The sequence below is a fragment of the Globicephala melas genome, chromosome X, assembly GCF_963455315.2.
Source record: "Globicephala melas chromosome X, mGloMel1.2, whole genome shotgun sequence".
Lineage (NCBI taxonomy): Eukaryota > Metazoa > Chordata > Mammalia > Artiodactyla > Delphinidae > Globicephala > Globicephala melas.
In genome coordinates this window covers 86581731-86607185 of record NC_083335.1, presented here as the reverse complement: position 1 = coordinate 86607185, position 25455 = coordinate 86581731, and the positions used below count along the sequence as shown (strand labels likewise).

At 41.8% G+C, this 25455-nt stretch overlaps 2 protein-coding genes across 4 annotated transcripts in view; one reads left to right on the top strand and one right to left on the bottom strand.

Annotated features, from left to right (window-relative positions):
• The first annotated feature begins 126 nt into the window (after positions 1–126).
• On the top strand, positions 127–24869 carry KRBOX4 (KRAB box domain containing 4). Of its 3 annotated transcripts, none has more exons than XM_060292404.1 (7): positions 127–2887; positions 16533–16659; positions 16977–17075; positions 19146–19189; positions 20699–20821; positions 21143–21241; positions 22432–24869. In XM_060292404.1, exons 1-7 carry the CDS (start codon positions 2798–2800, stop codon positions 22534–22536), a joined length of 687 nt encoding a protein of 228 aa, XP_060148387.1. In that variant the 5' UTR covers positions 127–2797; the 3' UTR covers positions 22537–24869. The 3 variants fall into 3 exon arrangements, with proteins under 3 accessions (XP_060148387.1, XP_060148389.1, XP_060148386.1); XM_060292406.1 differs by having other exon boundaries at positions 20699–20825; XM_060292403.1 differs by lacking the exon at positions 22432–24869 and having other exon boundaries at positions 20699–20825; positions 21143–21516.
• The window catches only part of ZNF674 (zinc finger protein 674), a 55418-nt gene continuing 52063 nt past the window's right edge, over positions 22101–25455 (bottom strand). The window contains 1 exon segment of the mRNA XM_060292399.1: positions 22101–25454. Coding sequence (XP_060148382.1) covers positions 24649–25454 — 806 coding nt within the window. The 3' untranslated portion in view covers positions 22101–24648.

Genomic DNA, 25455 nt, shown 5'->3' with positions numbered 1-25455 from the left:
GGGATGGGCTGGATGGGGAGGTCGGAGGAGCCTTGGGCAATGAGGTCGCGCCCCTGGGGGGTTGAGTGACAGGGCCGCGGTGGTGAGGGGAGGGGGGGCTGCGGGGGTCAGCGAGTGATTGGTTCATTGCTTGATTCATTCAGCGACCATTTCCTCAGTGCCTAGTAAATGCCGGGCACCCCTGTGTTTCACAGTAGTCTGTTCACAATAGCCCTGTGAGTAGGTACTACGATGCTCTTTGTTTTACAGAGAAAGCAAGAACAGAAAGGCTGGGAAACCTAACCAAAGTCACACAGTAAAGTGGAGGGATCCTTTTTCTTTTTTCGTTTTTTCGGCATAACGCTTATGCCTTTCCAACAAACGCACCCTAAATTTATCACTTTGCTGGCTCACTGTCTGTATCTCCCCTGCTAAGAGTATGGCTCCGCAAGATGGCGGAACTCTGAAGTTTTGTTCACGTAGAACAGTAGAACCCATAGGACAGTAGAACAGGCACACAGTAGGCCCTGACCTCTTATGAAACGAATAAAAGCGGCAGAGCAGGCAGTCAGTTTCGTTCCAGAGCCCAGACCTTATCAGGCGGTAATTGAGCTCTTACTGAATGTCAATTCTTAAAACTACAGTGAGGCACTGTGCCTTCTGATGGCAAGGAAAACTTTGGGCTTTTCCTCAACTTCGCTCCATCATGGAGGTTGCTAATTGCATCGCCTGTGTGGTCATTGCCTTTCCAGGGTCAGGGTTCATAAGTGAGCCCACGGCTCAGCAGCTTCAGACACCAGCTGATCTGCCATGGGCTTCCTTAGTTAGACTACAGAAGACCCAGTCTGAGGCCTCAGAAGGAGGTGAGCTCCTCGGGTCAGAGGCAGAGACATAGTCCTGAAGTGATGGTCCCAGCAAAGGTACCTTTGTCTTTGAATCCTTGGGTCCTGCCTCCTTAGAAATAAAATAGCTCCTCTGAGGGGAGTTGGAAGAGGAGCGCCAGCCCAGACCCCAGGGGCAGAGGGGGAAGGCTCACAGGACAGACCCAGATGCTCTGGTTAGAGGGAGGGGGCTCACAGGATAGCAGGTCCTAGAAGAACTGGACCTGCAGTGCCCTCTGTCCCTTCCTTCAGCTGAGAGAGAGCAAGGCTGACTCGGTGACTCAACTTCTAGCCACCATCAAGAGCTGTGTGATGGTGGTCAGTTGAACCCCTATTGGAGGAGAGGGATGAAAGTTACAGACGGATGGAGGGACGCTGCCCTGCGGTAGTGCCTGCAAAGGCAGGATCAGGCTGGAAAGATTGACCACCTGCCTCACGGGACTTTCTCCACTCCTGACACATTTGTGCACACATCATTATATTTCCCTCTTGTGCCATGGGCTATTTTTGTTTTGTTTGTTTGTTTTTTGTTTTTGACCGCCCCGCGCGGCATGCGGGATCTTAGTTCCCCAACCAGGGATGGAACCCACGCCCCCTGCGGTGGAAGCACAGAGTCTTACCCACTGTTCGGCCAGGGAAGTCCCCTGGGCTATTTTTGGATTTGAGTCAGTCCCATAGTATACACAACCCACTTACCTGTAGCAGAAATGTTGAATCTCCTCTACCCTGACTAGATGACCCAAGAGGTGTCTTTGGTTTCTGTGTGTCTGTGACCTTTCAGCGTGGTCTCTAGGTAGGCCATCACCTAGCTCTGCTGCCTCTCATTTTGATGCTAGTAACTGGGTCTGGGAAGTGACTCATTAAGCTGCATCTTGCTGAGCCCTGTTGTCCTGATCCTAAGGCAGGGATTGCTACAGTAGCAATGGTTAACAAAAGCTCCTTGCTGAAACTGTGTTTTGAACACCGCCAAATAAGGGAGAGCATGGCGATCAAATGGACATAATGGGAAATAAGGAAGTATTGGGGCGGGAACAGGGTGGCGGTGGCCCACTGAAGGGCCGAAGGAGCCTGGCGCAAGGTCAGTGGTTTCCAGCTCCATGAGGAACTGACCAATGCCTGGCCGTTAACCTCCCTCTACCCACCTCCTTTCCTACCTCCTCGCCCCTCCCTTCTGTCCTGTGCTCAGCTCTGGTTTGTCTCCTTCCTCCAAACCACAGCAAGCTGTCCCTGTCCTCCAGACTTTGCTCAGGGTCTATCACCTCCAGGGCTTAGTGTGATAATAGGTGGTTTGTAATAATTTCTCCTTTCTATTTTACTACTAAATGATATTGTGAAAAATGAAAAAAATGCAAGTAAATAAAAGAGGAAAGGTGGAGTTACCACTGGAAGGTAAGCACTCTCAACGTTTTCATAAATGCTCTTCTGGACTGCTCTTCCTCAATAAATACATATTGCTTAACAAAGGGGATCGCACTACACTTGCTTTCTGGTAACCTACTTTTAAATACGTTAAGAAATGAGAACAGGATTGCATTGCATTTTTAAAGCCCATGCGGTATTTCCCATGTTGTGTGTCTAATTTTTGATCTGAGTCCCCTTTGCTGGAGGTTTAGTTGCTTCCAAATTGTTGAATGGTGGAAACACCTACAGTTAACATCCTTGTAGCCTGTGCTTATTTATGATTGCCTTTTTACGATAAATTTCCAGGCATAGAATTCCTGAGAGAAAGGAGATGTCAGGTTGTTAATGGCTTCCGAGGAGATGTCTTTAAACACAAGTCATAAATCTGTCCAGGAAGAGAAAATAAATTGATGTGGAAAACCCACAGGATCTTAGCCGTGTCCCAGGGGAACAGGCTGGAGCTACCAGGCCACGTGTCCAGATCATCCCCGCTGTGGGGCAAGAGTGATTGTTATTAAGCTGGTGATGGTGGTCTCATGGCTGTATGCACTGATCTCGACCCCCCTAATTCTGCCTTCCTAGATCTCCATCCTTTGTCAGGGCGGAGCCACATGGCCGTGTCCCAGGTGAGTTCCTAATTTACCCCCTACTTTGTTTCCAGTGAATTTGAGGCAGCAATTAGGAAATTATATTCCAGCCTTGAAAAATCTATTAGTCCACTTAGCTCTGGCTGTTTTCTGTTCAACCTGTCATCGACCTCAGGTTTCTCCAATCCTTCTCTTCCCCACCAAAAAAAAAGGGTAAAATGAAAGACACCTCTCAACTGCTTCCCTTTTTTTTTTTTACATCTTTATTGGAGTATAATTGCTTTACAATGGTGTGTTAGTTTCTGCTTTATAACAAAGTGAATCAGTTATACATATACATATGTTCCCATATCTCTTCCCTCTTACGTCTCCCTCCCTCCCACCCTCCCTATCCCACCGCTCCAGGCGGTCACAAAGCACCGAGCTGATCTCCCTGTGCTATGTGGCTGCTTCCCGCTAGCTATCTACCTTACGTTTGGTAGTGTATATATGTCCATGCCGCTCTCTCGCTTTGTCACAGCTTATCTTTCACCCTCCCCACATCCTCAAGTCCATTTTCTAGTAGTTCTGTGTCTTTATTCCTGTCTTACCCCAAGGCTCTTCATGAGCTTTTTTTTCTTAAATTCCATATATATGTGTTAGCATACGGTATTTGTCTTTCTCTTTCTGACTTACTTCACTCTGTATGACAGACTCTGGGTCTATCCACCTCATTACAAATAGCTCAATTTCTTTTCTTTTTATGGCTGAGTAATATCCCAATGTATATATGTGCCACATCTTCTTTATCCATTCATCCGATGATGGACACGTAGGTTGTTTCGATCTCCGGGCTATTGTAAATAGAGCTGCAATGAACATCTTGTTACATGACTCTTTTTGAATTATGGTTTTCTCAGGGTATATGCCCAGTAGTGGGATTGCTGGGTCATATGGTAGTTCTACTTGTACTTTTTTAAGTAACCTCCATACTGTTCTCCACAGTGGCTGTATCAATTTACATTCCCACCAACAGTGCAAGAGGGTTCCGTTTTCTCCACACCCTCTCCAGCATTTATTGTTTCTAGATTTTTTGATGATGGCCATTCTGACCGGTGTGACATGATATCTCATTGTAGTTTTGATTTCAGTTTCTCTAATGATTAATGAAGTTCAGCATTCTTTCATGTGTTTGTTGGCAGTCAGTATATCTTCTTTGGAGAAATGTGTATTTAGGTCTTCTGCCCATTTTTGGATTGGGTTGTTTGTTTTCTTGTTATTGAGCTGCATGAGCTGCTTATAAATTTTGGAGATCAATCCTTTGTCAGTTGCTTCATTTGCAAATATTTTCTCCCATTCTGAGGGTTGTCTTTTGGTCTTGTTTATGGTTTCCTTTGCTGTGCAAAAGCTTTGAAGTTTCATTAGGTCCCATTTGTTTATTTTTGTTTTCATTTCCATTCCTCTGGGAGGTGGGTCAGAAAGGATCTTGCTGTGATTTATGTCATAGAGTGTTCTGCCTATGTTTTCCTCTAAGAGTTTGATAGTTTCTGGCCTTACATTTAGGTCTTTAATCCATTTTGAGCTTATTTTTGTGTATGGTGTTAGGGAGTGATCTAATCTCATACTTTTACATGTACCTGTCCAGTTTTCCCAGCACCACTTATTGAAGAGGCTGTCCTTTCTCCACTGTACATTCCTGCCTCCTTTATCAAATCTAAGGTGACCATATGTGCGTGGGTTTATCTCTGGGCTTTCTATCCTGTTCCATTGATCTATATTTCTGTTTTTGTGCCAGTACCATACTGTCTTGATTACTGTAGCTTTGTAGTATAGTCTGAATTCAGGAAGCCTGATTCCTCCAGCTCCGTTTTTCGTTCTCAAAATTGCTTTGGCTATTCGGGGTCTTTTGTGTTTCCATACAAGTTGTGAAATTTTTTGTTCTAGTTCTGTAAAAATACCAGTGGTAGTTTGATAGGGATTGCATTGAATCTGTAGATTGCTTTGGGTAGTAGAGTCATTTTCACAATGTTGATTCTTCCAATCCAAGAACATGGTATATCTCTCCATTTCTTTGTATCATCTTTAATTTCTTTCATCAGTGTCTTATAATTTTCTGCATACAGGTCTTTTGTCTCCTGAGGTAGGTTTATTCCTAGCTATTGTATTCTCTTCCTTGCAGTGGTAAATGGGAGTATTTTCTTGATTTCATTTTCAGATTTTTCATCATTAGTGTATAGGAATGCCAGAGATTTCTGTGCATTAATTTTGTATCCTGCTAGTTTACCAAATTCATTGATTAGCTCTAGTAGTTTTCTGGTAGCATCTTTAGGATTCTCTATGTATAGTATTATGTCATCTGCAAAGAGTGACAGCTTTACTTCTTTTCCGATTTGGATTCCTTTTATTTCCTTTTCTTCTCTGATTGCTGTGGCTAAAACTTCCAAAACTATGTTGAATAAGAGTGGTGAGCGTGGGAAACCTTGTCTTGTTCCTGATCTTAGTGGAAATGCTTTCAGTTTTTCACAATTGAGGACGATGTTGGCTGTGGGTTTGTCATATATGGCCTTTCTTTTGTTGAGAAGAGTTCCCTCTATGCCTACTTTCTGGAGGGTTTTTATCGTAAATGGGTGTTGAATTTCGTCAAAAGCTTTTTCTGCATCTGTTGAGATGATCATATGGTTTTACTCCTTCAATTTGTTAATATGGTTTATCACATTAATTGTTTTGCGTATATTAAAGAATACTTGCATTCCTGGAATAAACCCCACTTGATCATGGTGTATAATCCTTTTAATGTGCTGTTAGATTCTGTTTGCTAGTATTTTGTTGAGGATTTTTGCATCTATGTTCATCAGTGATATTGGCCTGTAGTTTTCTTTCTTTGTGACATCCTTGTCTGATTTTGGTATCAAGGTGATGGTGGCCTTGTAGAATGAGTTTGAGAGTGTTCCTCCATCTGCTATATTTTGGATGAGTTTGAGAAGGATATGTGTTAGCTCTTCTCTAAATGCTTGATAGAATTCGCCTGTGAAGCCATCTGGTCCTGGGCTTTTGTTTGTTGGAAGATTTTTAATCACAGTTTCAATTTCAGTGCTTGTGATTGGTCTGTTCATATTTTCTATTTCTTCCTGGTTCAGTCTCGGCAGGTTCTGCATTTCTAAGAATTTGTCCATTTCCTCCAGGTTGTCCATTTTATTGGCATAGAGTTGCTTGTAGTAATCTCTCATGATCTTTTGTATTTCTGCAGTGTCAGTTGTTACTTCTCCTTTTTCATTTCTAATTCTATTGATTTGAGTCTTCTCCCTTTTTTTCTTGATGAGTCTGGCGAATGGTTTATCAATTTTGTTTATCTTCACAAAGAACCAGCTTTTAGTTTTATTGATCTTTGCTATTGTATCCTTCATTTCTTTTTCATTTATTTCTGATCTGATTTTTATGATTTCTTTCCTTCTGCTAACTTTGGGGTTTTTTTGTTCTTCTTTCTCTAATTGCTTTAGGTGCAAGGTTAGGTTGTTTATTCGAGATGTTTCCTGTTTCTTAAGGTAGGATTATATTGCTATAAACTTCCCTCTAAGAACTGCTTTTGCTGCATTCCGTATATTTTGGTTCGTTGTGTCTCCATTGTCATTTGTTTCTAGGTATTTTTTGATTTCCTCTTTGATTTCTTCAGTGATCACTTCATTATTAAGTAGTGTATTGTTTAGCCTCCATGTGTTTGTATTTTTTATAGATCTTTTCCTGTAATTGGTATCTAGTTTCATAGCGTTGTGGTCGGAAAAGATACTTGAAACAATTTCAGTTTTCTTAAATTTACCAAGGCTTGACTTGTGACCCAAGATATGATCTATCCTGGAGAATGTTCCAAGAGCACTTGAGAAAAATGTGTATTCTGTTGTTTTTGGATGGAGTGTCCTATAAATATCAATTAAGTCCATCTTGTTTAATGTATCATTTAAAGCTTGTGTTTCCTTATTTATTTTCATTTTGGATGATCTGTCCATTGGTGAAAGTGGGGTGTTAAAGTTCCCTAGTATGAATGTGTTACTGTTGATTTCCCCTTTTATGGCTGTTAGTATTTGCCTTATGTATTGAGCTGCTCCTATGTTGGGTGCATAAATAGTTACAATTGTTATATCTTCTTCTTGGATCGATCCCTTGATCATTATGTAGTGTCCTTCTTTGTCTCTTCTAATACTCTTTATTTTAAAGTCTATTTTGTCGCATATGAGAATTGCTACTCCAGCTTTCTTTTGGTTTCCGTTTGCATGGAATATCTTTTTCCATCCCCTTACTTTCAGTCTGTATGTGTCTCTAGGTCTGAAGTGGGTGTCTTGTAGACAGCAAATATATGCGCCTTGTTTTTGCATCCGTTCAGCCAATCTGTGTCTTTTGGTGGGAGCATTTAGTCCATTTACATTTAAGGTAATTATCAATGTGTATGTTCCTATTCCCATTTTCTTAATTGTTTTGGGTTCGTTATTGTAGGTCTTTTCCTTCTCTTGTGTTTCTTGCCTACATAAGTTCCTTTAGCAGTTGTTGTAAAGCTGGTTTGGTGGTGCTGAACTCTCAGCTTTTGCTTGTCTGTTAAGGTTTTAATTTCTCCATCACATCTGAATGAGATCCTTGCTGGGTAGAGTAATCTTGGTTGCAGGTTTTCTCCTTCATCACTTTAAATATGTCCTGCCAGTTCCTTCTGGCTTGCAGAGTTTCTGCTGAAAGGTCAGCTGTTAACCTTATGGGGATTCCCTTGTGTGTTATTTGTTGTTTTTCCCTTGCTGCTTTTAATATGTTTTCTTTGTATTTAATTTTTGACAGTTTCATTAATATGTGTCTTGGCGTATTTCTCCTTAGATTTATCCTGTATGGGAGTCTCTGTGCTTCCTGGACTTGATTAACTCTTTCCTTTCCCATATTAGGGAAGTTTTCAACTATAATCTCTTCAAATATTTTCTCAGTCCCTTTCTTTTTCTCTTCTTCTTCTGGAACCCCCATAATTCGAATGTTGGTGCGTTTAATGTTGTCCCAGAGGTCTCTGAGACTGTCCTCAGTTCTTTTCATTCTTTTTTCTTTATTCTGCTCTGCAGTAGTTATTTCCACTATTTTATCTTCCAGGTCACTTATCCGTTCTTCTGCCTCAGTTATTCTGCTATTGATCCCATCTAGAGTATTTTTCATTTCATTTATTGTGTTGTTCATCATTGTTTGTTTCTTCTTTAGTTCTTCTAGGTCTTTGTTAAATGTTTCCTGCATTTTGTCCATTCTATTTCCAAGATTTTGGATCATCTTTACTATCATTATTCTGAATTCTTTTTCAGGTAGACTGCCTATTTCCTCTTCATTTGTTACATCATGTGGGTTTTTATCTTGCTCCTTCATGTGCTGTGTGTTTTTCTGTCTTCTCATTTTGCTTATCTTACTGTGTTTGGGGTCTCCTTTTTGCAGGCTGCAGGTTCGTAGTTCCCGTTGTTTTTGGTGTCTGTCCCCAGTGGCTAAGGTTGGTTCAGTGGGTTGTGTAGGCTTCCTGGTGGAGGGGACTAGTGCCTGTGTTGTGGTGGATGAAGCTGGATCTTGTCTTCTGGTGGGCAGGTCCACATCTGGTGGTGTGTTTTGGAGTGTCTGTGGACTTATTATTTTAGGCAGCCTCTCTGCTAATGGGTGGGGTTGTGTTCCTGTCTTGCTAGTTGTTTGGCATAGGATGTCCAGCACTGTAACTTGCTGGTCGTTGAGTGAAGCTGAGTGCTGGTGTTGAGATGGAGATCTCTGGGAGATTTTCGCTGTTTGATATTATGTGGAGCTGGGAGGTCTCTTGTGGACCAGTGACCTGAAGTTGGCTCTCCCAACTCAGAGGCACAGCACTGACTCCTGACTGCAGCACCAAGAGCCTTTCATCCACCCGGCTCAGAATAAAAGGGAGTAAAAGTAGAAGGAAAGAATTAGTAGAAGAAGAAAGAAAGAAAGAAAGGAGGGAGGGAGGGAGGAAGGAAGGGAAGAAGGAGGGAAGGAAGGAAAAAAAGAAAGAAGATAAAGTAAAATAAAAGTAAGATAAAATATAATAAAGTTATTAAAATAAAATAATTGTTAAAAAAAAATGGACGGATAGAACCCTAGGACAAATGGTGGAAGCAGAGCTATACAGACATAATCTCACACAGAAGCATACACATACACACTCACAAAAAGAGGAAAAGGGGACAAAATCATAAATCTTGCTCTCAAAGTCCACCTCCTCAATTTGGGATGATTCGTTGTGTATTCATGTATTCCACAGATGCAGGGTATATCAAGTTGATTGTGGAGCTTTAATCCGCTGCTTCTGAGGCTGCTGGGAGAGATTTCCTTTTCTCTTCTTTGTTCTCACAGCTCCCAGGGGCTCAGCTTTGGATTTGGCCCTGCCTCTGCGTGTAGGTTGCTGGAGGGCATCTGTTCTTCGCTCAGACAGGATGGGGTTCAAGGAGACGCTGATTCGGGGGCTCTGGCTCACTCAGGCCGGGGGGGAGGAAGGGGCACGGAGTGTGGGGCGAGCCTGCGGCAGCAGAGGCCGGCGTGACATTGCACCAGCTTGAGGCGAGCTGTGCGTTCTCCCGGGGGAGTTGTCCCTGGATCCTGGGACCCTGGCAGTGGCGGGCTGCACAGGCTCCCCCGAAAGGGGGTGTGGATAGTAACCTGAGCTCGCACACAGGCTTTGTGGTGGTGGCAGCAGCAGCCTTAGCGTCTCATGCCCGTCCCTGGGGTCCGCGCTTTTAGCCGCGGCTCGCTCCCGTCTCTGGAGTTCCTTTAAGCAGTGCTCTTAATCCCCTCTCCTGGCGCACCAGGAAACAAAGAGGGAAGAAAAAGTCTCTTGCCTCTTCGGCAGCTCCAGACTTTTCCCCGGACTCCCTCCCGGCTAGCCGTGGTGCACTAACCCCCTGCAGGCTGTGTTCATGCCGCCAACCCCAGCCCTCTCCCTGTGCTCCGACCGAAGCCCGAGCCTCAACTCCCAGCCCCACCTGCCCCGGCGGGTGAGTAGACAAGCCTCTCGGGCTGATGAGTGCGGGTGGACCCTGATCCTCTGTGCGGAAATCTCTCTGCTTTGCCCTCCGCACCCCTGTGGCTGCGCTCTCCACCACGGCTCCGAAGCCTTCCCCCTCCGCCACCCACAGTCTCCGCCCGCGAAGGGGCTTCCTAGTGTGTGGAAACCCTTCCTCCTTCACAGCTCCCTCCCACTGGTGCAGGTCCCGTCCCTATCCTTTTGTCTCTGTTTATTCTTTTTCTTTTGCCCTACCCAGGTACGTGGGGGGTTTCCTGACTTTTGGGAGGTCTGAGGTCTTCTGCCAGCGTTCAGTAGGTGTTCTGTAGGAGATGTTCCACGTGTAGATGTATTTCTGGTGTATCTGTGGGGAGGAAGGTGATCTCCGCGTCTTACTCTTCCGCCATCTTCCCAGAAGCCCCAACTACTTCCCTTTTGGAACTGCACTTCATCTTTTCCTCTTTTCCTTCTAAGAGAAGATTGTTTACATACATAGACTTACCTTTCTTCCAGTTCACTTTTTTCTTTTTAATTAGGGAAAATAATGAAAGTAAATTGATGCTTAATGTTTTAAAATGCATATAAAAATAATAGCCCAATCATCCGTATTTCTTCTCCCCCCAGTACCTCAATTTTCCTCATAGATGCCCACTGTTAACATTTTGGTGATAAGGCACTGTAGATGCATTTACATCAGTGTAATTAAGTGAAAATAGACGTATGTGTAACATGTTTTTGCACAAATGCCATCACATTCCCATACCCATCTTGCTTTCCCCACATGATTATATCCTGGGTGTTGTTTCTCATCAATACATAAAGATTATTTCAGTTCCTATTTCGTGGTATGGATGTATCATTTAACTATTTCTCTATTCGTAGATATTGGGGTTTTTATTCATTTTTTTTTACTATTATAAACAGTGCCTCATGAACAGCTTTCTATATACCTATAAGCTCAGTAGTATAAGTGTTGTGGAGTGTTCACATGGAAATCAGATTGCTGAATAAAAGCCTGGAAAATTGGATCACAGAAATTATCTGGTCTTCGAAAATTAATGAAAGTAGTAATTATGAAGGATTTGGGAGTACAAATTTAAATGTAAGATGAAAAGGCACCCAATTCATTTTATGAAGCCACTTAAATTTGATGAAGAGGGCTTCCCTGGTGGCGCAGTGGTTGAGAGTCTGCCTGCCGATGCAGGGGACACGGGTTCGTGCCCCGGTCCGGGAAGATCCCACATGCCGCGGAGCAGCTGGGCCCGTGAGCCATGGCCACTGAGCCTGTGCGTCCGGAGCCTGTGCTCCACGACAGGAGAGGCCACAACAGTGAGAGGCCCGCATACCGCCAAAAAAAAAAATTTGATGAAGATACTACAAAAAGGAAAATTATAGACCAGCTTTGCTTAAGAATATGAATTCCCAAAATTTAAAAATATTCTGCATAGAACAGTAATAAATTGAATTACACATTTTTTAAAGTAATGCATGCACAGGGTAAAAATTTCAAGCAAAAGCTTTGTTCAAGAAAAGGTAAAAAGTAATTCTCCCTCTCACTCTGTCCCCATGTCTCCTTCAGTGTTTCATACATTCTTCCAGAGATAATGTATGCATCTCTATCTAGATATATGAATCTCTTAAAAAATTTGTTTTGCAAATTAAAGCACATTGTGGTCCTTGTCTTAATGATCGTTCCATTGCAGTTGTACATAGCTTATCCCAGGGATTCTGAACTGTGGCACTCTTGCCATTTTGGGCCAGATTATTCTTTGTTGTTTGGGACGGTCCTGTGCATTTTACCATGTATAGCAGCATCCCTGGCCTCTATCCGCTAGATGCCAGTAGCACTCCCTCCCCCAGTTTTGACAACCAGAATGTCTCCCGACATTGCCAAGTGCCTCCTGGGGGACAAAATTACACAAGGTTTCAAACCAGTGGTCTACCTTATTTACAAAAATAGCCACTTGATATTCTACTGGATGGAAATGCCATTTATTATTTACCTTTCTACTAGTGATGTATATTTAGGATATTTCTAGGCTTTTGCTACCATAAACAACATAGCAGTGAATATCCATGTACATTCCAGTTGTATGCATATGAGTATATCTTTCTAGAAGTGACATTTCTAGGTCAGTGGTTACAGACATTTTGAATTTTGATTTAAGATTGTCAAATTGCCCTCCAAATAGCACGTAGCAGTTTGTACTCCTAGCAGCAGTATGATGCCTTTTCCCATAAACAGGCAATCACAGTGATTTTTGCCATTGTGAGGGGAAAAAAGAGTGGTGCATTTTAATTTGCATTTCTTGAATTGAGTGTCTGTTCATATTTTTAAATGTCATTTGCACTTTTTCCTTTCAGATGATTATTCTAAGTTGTTTGCACATTTTTCTCTTGGGTGTGGAATTACTTTGATTGCTGATTGCTAGCTCTTTATGTTAACTTAATAAGTAAATTAGACCTCTATCATGTATGTTGTAAATATTTTTTCATGGTTTCTCATTTGACTGGGTTTACATATCTTGGAGAGTAGACACTTAAATTTTTAAAATGTGATCTAATTTCACAATCTTTAGTGGCTTCCAGATTTCATGTATTGCTTCAAAAGGCTTTTGTGAGTCAAGATTATAAAAATGTCATTTCAGTTATGGGAAAAGGAGTGGTTAATGAATGATGGTGGCACAACTGAGTTTCCATCTGGATGGAAACAAAGCTAGACTCTTCTACATCATAGGAAAGTAAAATGCCAGATTGATTAAAGAACTACATATATATTTGAGAAATTAGATGAAAATTTAAGAGGATATTTCTGTAACCTTGCTCAATGCAAGAAATATTTTTAATGAAATACAAAACCCAGAAACCATACAGAGAAAGACTGTCAGATTAGACTGCATTAAAATGTTAAAATCTGTACAGTCAAAAGACATTTGAGGCTGAAAGGCGGTGCATATGGTACACAGAGGATTTATATACAGAAAATGCAAACTGATGATACAAAAAAGACCAAAAATGTGATAGAAAAATAGAAAGATAGTACAGACAATCCAAAAAAAAAGTGGGTGATGCCGTAAGGGAAGATGTTTACCTTTTCCTTATGGCTCATTTTTATTCCTCCTTTTCTGTTGCATTCCAACAAATGAAACCAGTCTTGGCCCTTCTACTAACTGTTTGCCTTCCAGGTGGAAGTGTGTGTGTGTGTGTGTGTGTGTACAAAAAAACCCAAAATTTTTGCACGGGTTATTTTTAATGAAAATATGCTACTACTATGCATACTCTGCTTTTTTTCATTTAACAAAAATATATCAGACATCCTTTCATGTCAGCCAATTTTTATAATGGCCGTTTTAGAGTATAGCCATAACAATTTATTTAACCACTCTGTCATCCACCAGTCCAGATGCAGCTTGTTGACTATCAGGGTTCATTCTTATCAGAATCAATGTTGCCTGGTGATATAGCTGTCATGCCACCATTATTAGATTCCCAGGAACACAGGACATTGAGGGTCATCTCCCCTTATTTTTTGCTAATACAAATAATGCTGCCTTGACCATCCTTATGCCCATATAAATATTTCAGTAGGATAGAGTCCTGGTTAAAATATGAGAAAAAATGTAATAGGTACTGCCAAACTACCTGTCAACCAGCCTTCTATGAGGGTATTCATGTTCCTATATGAGGAACAGTAGCTCATGAACAGTGAGCCGCTCGTGAACAGTGGGTCTTCTCTATCATTTGAATGTTTACCAACCTTATAGGTAAAAGACAGTATCTTACTGTTTAATTAGCATGTATTTGAACTTTAATGAGGTTTATAATCTATTTGTATGTTTATGCTTATATTTTTGTTGCTATGAATCTTTTGTCTATTTTATTGAGTTGTCTTTTCTTAACTGACATCAAAAAGTCTAGGGTAACAATCCTAGAAAGGGCACTGCTGCATTAAAGAGTATTTGCAATATACATTTTGATGTATATTAACCTGTTGCTCCACCCCCTCCCCCCGAAGGCAATAAATAGTTTATAACTTCTTTGGTGTTTTTCTACACACTTGACTGCAGTAGGTATTATCAACCTGTTGAATGTTTAAGAAGCTGAAGGGTATAAATAAATCCTGGAGATCTAATGCCCAGCATAGTGATTATAGTCAACAGTACTGTATTATAAACTTCAAAGTTGCCGAGAGACTAGATCTTAATTGTTCTCACTACAAAAAAGAAATGATAATTGTGTGACGTGATAGAGGTGTTAGCTAATGCTACTGGACTGTTGGTAATCATACTGCAAAATATAAATGTATCAAATCAACACATTGTACATCTTAAACTTACACAATGTTATATGTTAATTATATCTCAAGAAGAAAAAGAATCTGAAGGGTGATAAATGGTATACTATTATAAATTTATTCCACATTCCTCCAGTTATACTGTATTAGGTTGTGGTCTCTTTCTTAAAGATTTGTTAGAATTTTAGTGTATGAAGGAAATTAGATCATTGTTATGTAGCTTACAAATATTTTTACCACTTTGATACTGATGTTTGAGAATTTAAAAAATTATTTTCTTTCTGCTATTTAGAAATTTCTAATGTCTAGGTAATCAAGTTTGCCAGTCTTTAGCTATATGTCTTCTGAATTTGGGGATGGCTTAGAAAGACTTTCGCCACTCTAGAATTATAAAAACTTTCAACTAGTAATTTTATGGTCATCCTGCACACATTTAAATCTCTGACATATCTGTAATTTATTTTGGAGTTCGGAGTGAGATAGCTAATGCAGCTTTATGGTATGCTTTTTCCCTGCATAAATACCTAGCCAGATTTTGCTAATGACTTCTTTTCTACAGCGATTTGAAATACTTTCATTCTGAACTAAATTCTGACCCTGTGTGTGTAGGATCTGTTAGGGGTTTTTAACTTTCTTCATTGTCATTACTGAAGCATAACACTAAGTATAGCATGAATAAAATTCTTCCTCCTCATTAGGGAAATCTGACCTTGAGTTAACCTGGTTTTAGCTTTGTGTCCCTGGAAACCCAATAATGGTGGAATGACAGCTGTATTACCAGGCGTTGTTACTTAGGATCAAAATGACTCTTTTCTTTTTAATCTGTACAAATCAAGCATTTTATTTATATAGCAAGGAAGCACTCATTTATTCTCCATTTAAATACCACACTTGAGATTTAAGATCACGTTTAGCAGTGTACTGCAGGATGCTAAATAAGACTTCACTCATATCGCTTTGGATTTCTTGATACCTTGTTACAGTTTCCATCATCCACTGGAACAATTAGTTCAGCTTCCTTAACCTAAACTCGAAGCTTCCCGGATGTAAAAGCCACAATGACTCTTGATTGGTAAACAAACTGCACCTGGACTGGGAGGACTGTGAATAACTGAAAATTGCTGATAGGAAGCCACCGATTTGGGTTTTCCTGAGTCCAGTGTAACTCTCATAACTGGGCATGTCCTTTGCCAGGACCTTGGAAGATGTGCTCAGGGGCCTGTTACAAGAGATACTGGTACATGGAGCAGCTTCTGGCTTCCAAGCCAGATACTGCCTGCACTTGCCAGTGTGGCCCTGTTCCCGGGCACCTCAGGTGGGCAGGGGCAGGTTGAGCTACTGGATTGTACTGAGAACTCCTCTTGCTGGCGTCACTGCCCTTTGGCCCACTGTTTCCTGTCTCCCTCTGCAAAGCTGAGTAAACTGGTGCCACATATGGCCCATGGGGGCCTTGTGGGTGCAAAATGTCTCCTTGAATTTAAGGCCACCAAGTGTGGGTGGGACAGGATGGAATCCAGAATGTAAATAGGTGGATTATTGCTCTCTGATAGGAATCCAGGCACTTAGAGAAGTAAATTCTTATTTGGTGGTGATAAGATCAAGTACAGACCTTTCCTTTTTTACCTCAATCTGCTGACCAGGCCAGATATAGTCCTGTTCTTTGACTCATGATTGATTGGATAATCAGCACTGTTGGTCATGATTGAGTAGCTGTGTTTCGAACTGTTTCTTCTAGATCTACATCCCCTTCAAAGCCTTCTCTGTCAGCCCTAAGCAGAACTGACTTCTTCCTCTTCTGGGTTCCCTGCCCTACCTCTGCCATTGCCTCCTTCCTTTCCTCCCACCCTTTCATGTATGAGTTTGTAAGTGTTGTTTTTCTCCCTCTACTAGACTGTATGTAGCTCCTTCAATTCAGGAGGTGTTTGTTTTTATTAACCTTTACATCCTTAGAACTTATCAGCTTGCTCTCCAGTCAATAAATATGTGTTGGAAGAATGAATTTCCAGGGTAAAATATTTCTAACACTCGATCTCTTTCCCCATAGAGTTTAAAATAATTTTAGTTACATAAGCACCCTATATACTATACTGTGTCAAATTGTGGATGGTGAATAGCATAAGAACAATTACGTAGAGAAAGGCAATGCAGTGTCTAAAAAGTGCATGCGGAAACCAGACTGAATGGACTTTAATCCTTAATTCCTACCTGTGTGATCCTGAGCAGGTGACCTCACACTCTGTGAGCCTTCCTGTCCTCATCTGTCAGGGTTCTCCTGGGTGGTGGGGAGGACTGAAATCTTTCTACGTGTGAAGGACATAGGATGGGCACACAGTGGGCACTTGATGTAACATACTGTCTCCGTCTGCAAGCCCATCACTGGGCTAAAGAAGAGTGTGCTGTTGCAGGAAACGTTGACCTTCAGGGATGTGTTTGTGGACTTCACCCTGGAGGAGTGGCAGCAGCTGGACGCCACTCAGAAGAACCTCTGCAAGGATGTCATGCTGGAGAACTACAGCCACCTTGTCTCCGTGGGTGAGGGACCCTTCACAGGGTGACTGGAACGCACCCCCCGGGGCTCCCTCTCTGTCGGCTGCTGCAGCTCAGGGGCGTCTGGGCCCTGAATGAATTGGGCCTCAGGCTCAGGGTCAAGAATCCATAATGGCGTTTGCACCCTGCACAGGATGTCTGTGCTCTCACCTTCTTTGTGGATGGTCTGCACTGAGGGCCCACTAGCTGGGCTCACGGGGCAGTCACCGAGGCCAGACCATCTCTGCCCTGCAAGGATGGGCCTCAGTTCCGGAATGCCTCATGTGTCAATTAGAAAGTCCTCTGTCATTTCCCCTTAACAGGATTCCTCGTGGCCCAACCAGGTAGGACCTTCAGGTTGGGACAAGGAGAAGAGGAGGCCAGGATGGCAGCTGGAGAAAGCCCAACACGGAGGTGTCCAGGTGAGCCCGTGCCGGGCCAGTTGGGCCAGGGCAAGGGGACCTGGTGGGTCAGGGAGAGCTTGGCCTCGGGGGCGCGCCCAGGAGTTCTTCTCAGAAACCCCAGACTTGGGGACACAATTCGGGTCTGATGGAACGAGCTGCTGTGATAGCCACACGATGACCCACCTGCTGCCCCTCTGCAGCCCCTTGTTCTTGGGGTTCAGACAGAGGCAGCCACTGCTGTTCTGTAGATCCCGTCTCCACCTTCCAGCATCTGGGTGGCTAGGGAGACGTGCCCAGCCTTGTCTCCTTCCTCCTCCCTCTCCTTTCTGGAAGCTGTTGGGACTTTCCCATCTCTTGGGCATTTGTGTGTTCATCAGAAGACAAGCAGATGGAGGGGTGATGTTTTCCTCTTTACTTGGCATACTGTGGGCCCTCGAAGTCTGAAACGCAGAGTCTTTAACCTCAGGGAAATTATCCTACCTGGTTTACTGGAGTTGGGATGGACAAAAAAAAAAAGGCTTTGCTAGTGGCCTTCAGCTCCACCAGGCCAAGTACCACCATGCCCTTGTCTGCCCTCACTTTGTGGTTAAACAGTGTCCATTTCACACAGGTTTCTGTTTTCTTATTTCTCTGAGGCTCTTCCAAATCTGACTTTTTCCGCCTGTTGTTAGATTCCTCCTCTTGTCAATACTTCCCGCTCACTCAATTATTTTGTCTTTTGTGTTATCTCTATGTATTAAAAAAATAAATAAACTTCAGAGCATATTACTCGCACGATGGCATGTTCTGGATAGAGCTGCTTCTTTCCTTTTCTGTTGAATCTCCTCTACCCTGACTAGATGACCCAAGAGGTGTCTTTGGTTTCTGTGTGTCTGTGACCTTTCAGCGTGGTCTCTAGGTAGGCCATCACCTAGCTCTGCTGCCTCTCATTTTGATGCTAGTAACTGGGTCTGGGAAGTGACTCATTAAGCTGCATCTTGCTGAGCCCTGTTGTCCTGATCCTAAGGCAGGGATTGCTACAGTAGCAATGGTTAACAAAAGCTCCTTGCTGAAACCGTGTTTTGAACACCGCCAAATAAGGGAGAGCATGGCGATCAAATGGACATAATGGGAAATAAGGAAGTATTGGGGCGGGAACAGGGTGGCGGTGGCCCACTGAAGGGCCGAAGGAGCCTGGCGCAAGGTCAGTGGTTTCCAGCTCCATGAGGAACTGACCAATGCCTGGCCGTTAACCTCCCTCTACCCACCTCCTTTCCTACCTCCTCGCCCCTCCCTTCTGTCCTGTGCTCAGCTCTGGTTTGTCTCCTTCCTCCAAACCACAGCAAGCTGTCCCTGTCCTCCAGACTTTGCTCAGGGTCTATCACCTCCAGGGCTTAGTGTGATAATAGGTGGTTTGTAATAATTTCTCCTTTCTATTTTACTACTAAATGATATTGTGAAAAATGAAAAAAATGCAAGTAAATAAAAGAGGAAAGGTGGAGTTACCACTGGAAGGTAAGCACTCTCAACGTTTTCATAAATGCTCTTCTGGACTGCTCTTCCTCAATAAATACATATTGCTTAACAAAGGGGATCGCACTACACTTGCTTTCTGGTAACCTACTTTTAAATACGTTAAGAAATGAGAACAGGATTGCATTGCATTTTTAAAGCCCATGCGGTATTTCCCATGTTGTGTGTCTAATTTTTGATCTGAGTCCCCTTTGCTGGAGGTTTAGTTGCTTCCAAATTGTTGAATGGTGGAAACACCTACAGTTAACATCCTTGTAGCCTGTGCTTATTTATGATTGCCTTTTTACGATAAATTTCCAGGCATAGAATTCCTGAGAGAAAGGAGATGTCAGGTTGTTAATGGCTTCCGAGGAGATGTCTTTAAACACAAGTCATAAATCTGTCCAGGAAGAGAAAATAAATTGATGTGGAAAACCCACAGGATCTTAGCCGTGTCCCAGGGGAACAGGCTGGAGCTACCAGGCCACGTGTCCAGATCATCCCCGCTGTGGGGCAAGAGTGATTGTTATTAAGCTGGTGATGGTGGTCTCATGGCTGTATGCACTGATCTCGACCCCCCTAATTCTGCCTTCCTAGATCTCCATCCTTTGTCAGGGCAGAGCCACATGGCCGTGTCCCAGGTGAGTTCCTAATTTACCCCCTACTTTGTTTCCAGTGAATTTGAGGCAGCAATTAGGAAATTATATTCCAGCCTTGAAAAATCTATTAGTCCACTTAGCTCTGGCTGTTTTCTGTTCAACCTGTCATCCACCTCAGATTCTCCAATCCTTCCCCTCCCCACCAAAAAAACAGAGAAAAAAAAAAGGAACAAGATAGAAAGGAAAAGACTTTTCAAATCTACTTCTTACTCTTGGGACTGCTCTTCTTTTTTTTCTTTTCCTTCTCAGAGAAGATTGTTTAAATACATAGACTCATCTTGCTTTTTCTCTTTTTTCACTTTCAGTTCACTTTTTGCTTTTTCATTATGTTTGAAATAATGAAAGTAAATCCATGTCTCATGTTCCAATATGCATAAAAACAGTATCCAAAAGATCCCTACTTCTTCTCTCCCCAGTACCACATCTTCCTCGCAGATGCCCACTGTTAACAATTTGGTGATAAGGTGCTGTAGATGCATTTACATCAATTTAACTAAAAATAGACATATATGTAACATGTGTTTTTGCACAAGTGCCATCACACTCCCATACCCATCTTGCTTTTCCCACCTGATTATATTCTGGGTTTTGTTCCTCATCAGTACATAAAGATTATTTCAGTTCCTATTTCGTGGTATAGAAGTATCATTTAACTATTTCTCTACAAATGGACACTTAGATTTTTAATTTTCTTTTCTATTATATACAGTGCCTCATGAACAACTTTCTATGTATCTCTTGGCCCATTAGTACAGGTATTTATGGAGAATACACCTGGAAGTAGGATTTTTGAATCAAAGGTGTTCACACTTTAAATTTGCTCTTCCAAATCCTGGACTAATTGCTGCTTTCACAAATTTTAAAGAGCAGATAATTTCTGTGTTCAACTTTTCCAGGCTGTTAAAAGGTGAAAAGGAATCCAGTACATGTTATGATGCCAGTTAACTTAAATTCAAGGAAGATACTACAAGAAAGCAAAAAGTGAAAGACCACTTTCACTTAAGAATATGGATGCCAAAATTCTAAAAACATGTTCTGAATAGAGCATTAATAAGTTGAATTGAGTCTTTTAAAAAGTACTCTGTGCATATGGCAAAAAATTCAAACAAAACTTTGTTCATCAAAAGGTGAAAAATAATTTTCCCTCTCACCCTGTATTTGTGTCTCCTTCATTTTTTCATGCATTCTTCCGAAAATCATGTGTGCCTATTTATCTATCTTGATATGAATCCCTTTTTCTTTTCTTCTTTTCGCATATTACAGCACATTCTAGTCCTTTTCATGATCATTCCATTTCATTGCTCAACCCCGGGTTTTCTCACCCCTGCCCTCTTGACCTTTGGGCAAGATAATGCTGTGTTGTGGAGGGCTGCCATGTGCATTGGAGGATATTTAGCAACATCGATGGCCTCTACCCTCTAGATGCCAGTGCCCCCCCCCCACTGCCCACCTTGTTTTGACAGTGGGCTAAGGAGGAGTGTGCTGTTGCAGGAAATGTTGACCTTCAGGGATGTGTTTGTGGACTTCACCCTGGAGGAGTGGCAGCAGCTGGACGCCACTCAGAAGAACCTCTGCAAGGATGTCATGCTGGAGAACTACAGCCACCTTGTCTCCGTGGGTGAGGGACCCTTCACAGGGTGACTGGAACGCACCCCCCGGGGCTCCCTGTCTGTCGGCTGCTGCAGCTCAGGGGTGTCTGGGCCCTGAATGAATCGGGCCTCAGGCTCAGGGTCAAGAATCCATAATGGCGTTTGCACCCTGCACAGGATGTCTGTGCTCTCACCTTCTTTGTGGATGGTCTGCACTGAGGGCCCACTAGCTGGGCTCACGGGGCAGTCACCGAGGCCAGACCATCTCTGCCCTGCAAGGATGGGCCTCGGTTCCGGAATGCCTCATGTGTCAATTAGAAAGTCCTCTGTCATTTCCCCTTAACAGGATTCCTCGTGGCCCAACCAGGTAGGACCTTCAGGTTGGGACAAGGAGAAGAGGAGGCCAGGATGGCAGCTGGAGAAAGCCCAACACGGAGGTGTCCAGGTGAGCCCGTGCCGGGCCAGTTGGGCCAGGGCAAGGGGACCTGGTGGGTCAGGGAGAGCTTGGCCTCGGGGGCGCGCCCAGGAGTTCTTCTCAGAAACCCCAGACTTGGGGACACAATTCGGGTCTGATGGAACGAGCTGCTGTGATAGCCACACGATGACCCACCTGCTGCCCCTCTGCAGCCCCTTGTTCTTGGGGTTCAGACAGAGGCAGCCACTGCTGTTCTGTAGATCCCGTCTCCACCTTCCAGCATCTGGGTGGCTAGGGAGACGTGCCCAGCCTTGTCTCCTTCCTCCTCCCTCTCCTTTCTGGAAGCTGTTGGGACTTTCCCATCTCTTGGGCATTTGTGTGTTCATCAGAAGACAAGCAGATGGAGGGGTGATGTTTCCTCTTTACTTGGCATACTGTGGGCCCTCGAAGTCTGAAACGCAGAGTCTTTAACCTCAGGGAAATTATCCTACCTGGTTTACTGGAGTTGGGATGGACAAAAAAAAAAGCTTTGCTAGTGGCCTTCAGCTCTACCAGGCAAGTGAGAATGGTCTCATGGAGATTGTCCTCCAATATTTATAATGATATAATATCAATCCTATACAAACCCTTTAGGAAAATAAGGAGGAAATAATTCCCAGCAAGTTTTTTAGACCAGCATTACCCTGACACCTGACCAAGAAATTAAAGGGAAAGAAAAGTACAGACCAATAAATCTCATGAATATTGATGTACAAACCCTTGACAAAATATTTAGCAAATGGAATCCAATAATATTTGAAAATGAATGCAAGGTTAACATTCAGAATTCAATTTAATTAAATATATTAACAGAATAAAGGCAAAAGCATATTATCATCTCAATGGTTACAGGAAAATAATATGGCAAAATTAATATATGTTCATGATTTTAAAAAATCCCTTAATAAACTAGGAATAGAAAGGAACTTCCTCAGTCTGTTAAAGGGCATTTATAAAACGCCAACACCATATTGAATGGTACAAGCCTAAACACTTTCTCTCAAGCTCATTAATTCTTTCCTTGGTTGTAATGAATATATGATGAGCCTGGCATCCCTAGGAGTAAGATTGATGGGCACCAACAGAATTGCAGTTTAATATTACAATCAGAAAAGGGCAAGATTTGGGAATTCCCTGGCCTAACCAGGGACTAACCACTGGACTCCGCGTTTCCATTGCAGGGGGCTCGAGTTCGATCCCTGGTCAGAGAACTAAGATCCTGCAAGCCAGCTGGTACGGCGAAAAATAAAAAAAAAAAAAGGCAAGATTCAAAGAGAGAAGTCTGAGGGCAAATGCTTCATTAAAAAGTGAGGGTCCCTTGCTGAGTTCCCAGACCTGAGCCTAATTTTAGATCTGGAACCAATTGTCTAGAGAGGTGCCCATGTCCCTTATAGGAAGAACCCTACAACATTGTAGCAAACATAAAATACTTACCTTAGTCCCTTTCCGAGGGAACCTATGGCCATTTATCTGGGTGACTATGGTCATTGGGGAAAAGGGAATATTTTTAGGACTATTGGACACAGCTTTCTGAGTTGACATTAATACCCAGATATGCAAAGCATCACCATGGCCCTCCTGTTAAGAGTGGGGGCTTACTGGGTACAGGTGTTACACTGAGTCCTCGCTTAAACCTGATTCACAGTGGCCCACTGCACATGCAGACCCATCCAGTGGTGATTTCCTCAGTCTTCTAGTGTATAATTGGAATTCATATACTTATCAGTTGGACCATTTACTACCTCTCTCCTCACCTGTAATGTTTGTTAGCTGATAATTTATGTAACAGTATTCAGTGGTTACAGTGTAAAGAACTATGGAGATAACTTATTTTTACCCAAAAAAATCACACACAGATATTACAATCACAGGATACCCATTTTTAAGATGCAAAACATATACTCAAAACCATACACTCAGACAACCACATGGAAAAGGAATAGGGAATATATAGACATATGTGAAAATGGGGTCATTTTAAGAAGAGAATTGTGTCACATATTAAAGACAAAGCTGAATGGGAAAATGGATTGGAAGACAGAATCTACTATGCACAAGATCATTTTATGGGTAGTTTCTGCAGACGACATTTAAAAAATTAAAAACTCAATAATCCTACCACCCAAACGATAATCTGGATAATCTGCTTAATAATTTGTTGTATTTCCTTCCGAGCTTTTTGTTCTGTGTCTACCTATACACACACACCTACAACAGATACAAATATAAAACAAATATATTTGTATACATATATATGTGCAAATAATTTTACTCAGCATAAAACTGCTACTTTTCTGCCATCCAGAGTCACTGATATAATGGTGCATTATCCATCCTTGATGTATTTTTTTATAATGTAAACTATGTGGTACATTGTTTTATGTTTTTTCACTTAGCCAATTACCATGAACATTTCCCCAAATCCTCAAACATGAAAAAATTTTTCATTAGTGCATACTATTCTATCTTATTGATATGTCAGTTTTTAATCAATTGACTATTGGATATTCAATTTATTTTTTTTCTATTTTAAATAGTATTATGTTAAGGTAGATAAGCTGAAAATTAAAGAACTTTTACTGACTAATAAAATGAGGCATAAATGTAACCATAAAATGATTACCCTTAAATATTAAGTTATAAGCACTGTTCCTAAGTGAAGTGTGTCAAAGCTTAATATATGCCTTTTCTGTAAGGGGTTTGCATTTCTGCACTGAAAGTGTTGATGAATATGTGTGAGATCTCCTGTTTGAGCTCCTTTGTTTCAGGGATCATGATGACTCATCCTCCGTCACACCACTTAAGGAAGCAATTTTTCTATTTTGTTTAAGAAGTAAACTGGGAGTTTGCCCTAGCTAGGATTAACAATTTTTGCTTTATATTTTTCTTTCAAAAATGTCATCCTCTACTCCACAGTGAACATATCTTAATTATTGAGTGCTTGTTTGCAACCTCTGCACCTTTCACACAAAATGTGTGGTATAGACTATGGAACATATTTCTCTCATAATTTCTAACACAGTTTTCTAAACTCATTAAATTCTTTGTTTTTCCTCAGCATAAATACTCTGATAGGTCAGCATAAATACTCTGATAGGCAAGGATATTTAAATTCTTTCTAAAGTCTTTTCCACATCAATATATTCACAGTTTTGCCACTTTTGAATTCTCTGGTATACAGTTCTCCACTTGTGTAAGAATTCTGCATGAAAAATTGATCACATTTATTATATCCTTCTGGAATTATACTTTTGTGCCTTTTATTAAGTTAAATGAACATTAAATAATATATGAAGAGTTTTTGACATTTTTTGATATTTATAAGGTTACTCCCCAGGATGAATTGATATATAATATAATGAGGTGTAACTAGTGAAATTATCTCACAGTAAAGTATCTTAATAGGTTTTCTCTCCTGTATGACTTTTCTGATGTTTAATGAGTGTTGACTTCCCACTGAAGGCTTTGCCACATTCTCTGCATTCATAAGGTTTCTCTCCTGTATGAGTTCTGTGATGTACAATGAGAGTTGATTTCACACTGAAGGCTTTGCCACATTCACTACATTCATAGGGTTTTTCTCCTGTATGAATTCTCTGATGTTTAATGAGAGTTGATTTCCTACTGAATGCTTTCCTACAGTCACTGCATTCATAGGGTCTCTCTCCTGTATGAATTCTCTGATGTTTAGTCAGTGGTGACTTTTCACTGAAGGCTTTCCCACATTCGTTGCATTTATAGGGTTTTTCTCCTGTATGAGTTCTCTGATGTACAATAAGGGTTGACTTCTCACCAAATGCTTTCCCACATCTTCTGCATTCATAAGGTTTCTCTCCTGTATGAGTTCTCTGATGGACAGAGAGGTGTGATTTTCCACTGAAAGTCTTCCCACATATGCTGCATTCATAGGGTTTCTCTCCTGTATGAACTCTCTGATGAACAGAAAGGTGTGACTTTCCCCTGAAGACTTTTCCGCATTTACTGCACTCATAAGGTTTCTCTTTTGTATGAGTTCCTTGATGTTTAATGGGGGTGGGCGTCTCATCAAAGGCTTTCCCATGTTTATTGCACTCAGGTTTCTCACCTGTATGAGTCCTTTGATGTGTAAGGCTGGACTTCCCACATTTGATAGCTTCATAAAATGCTTGTCTAATGTGTGTTTTTTCATGTCTAATAAGGTGATATGAACTCTTAAAAGCTTTGCA

What these genes read in the sequence shown, in the direction of transcription:
- KRBOX4 (XM_060292403.1), top strand. Translation starts at nt 2,798, where the DNA reads ATGGCTGTATGCACTGATCTCGACCCCCCTAATTCTGCCTTCCTAGAT. An exon ending in GCCACATGGCCGTGTCCCAG is followed by an intron (nt 2,888 to 16,532) that starts GTGAGTTCCTAA and finishes GTGCTGTTGCAG; the next exon opens with GAAACGTTGACCTTCAGGGA. An exon ending in CAGCCACCTTGTCTCCGTGG is followed by an intron (nt 16,660 to 16,976) that starts GTGAGGGACCCT and finishes TCCCCTTAACAG; the next exon opens with GATTCCTCGTGGCCCAACCA.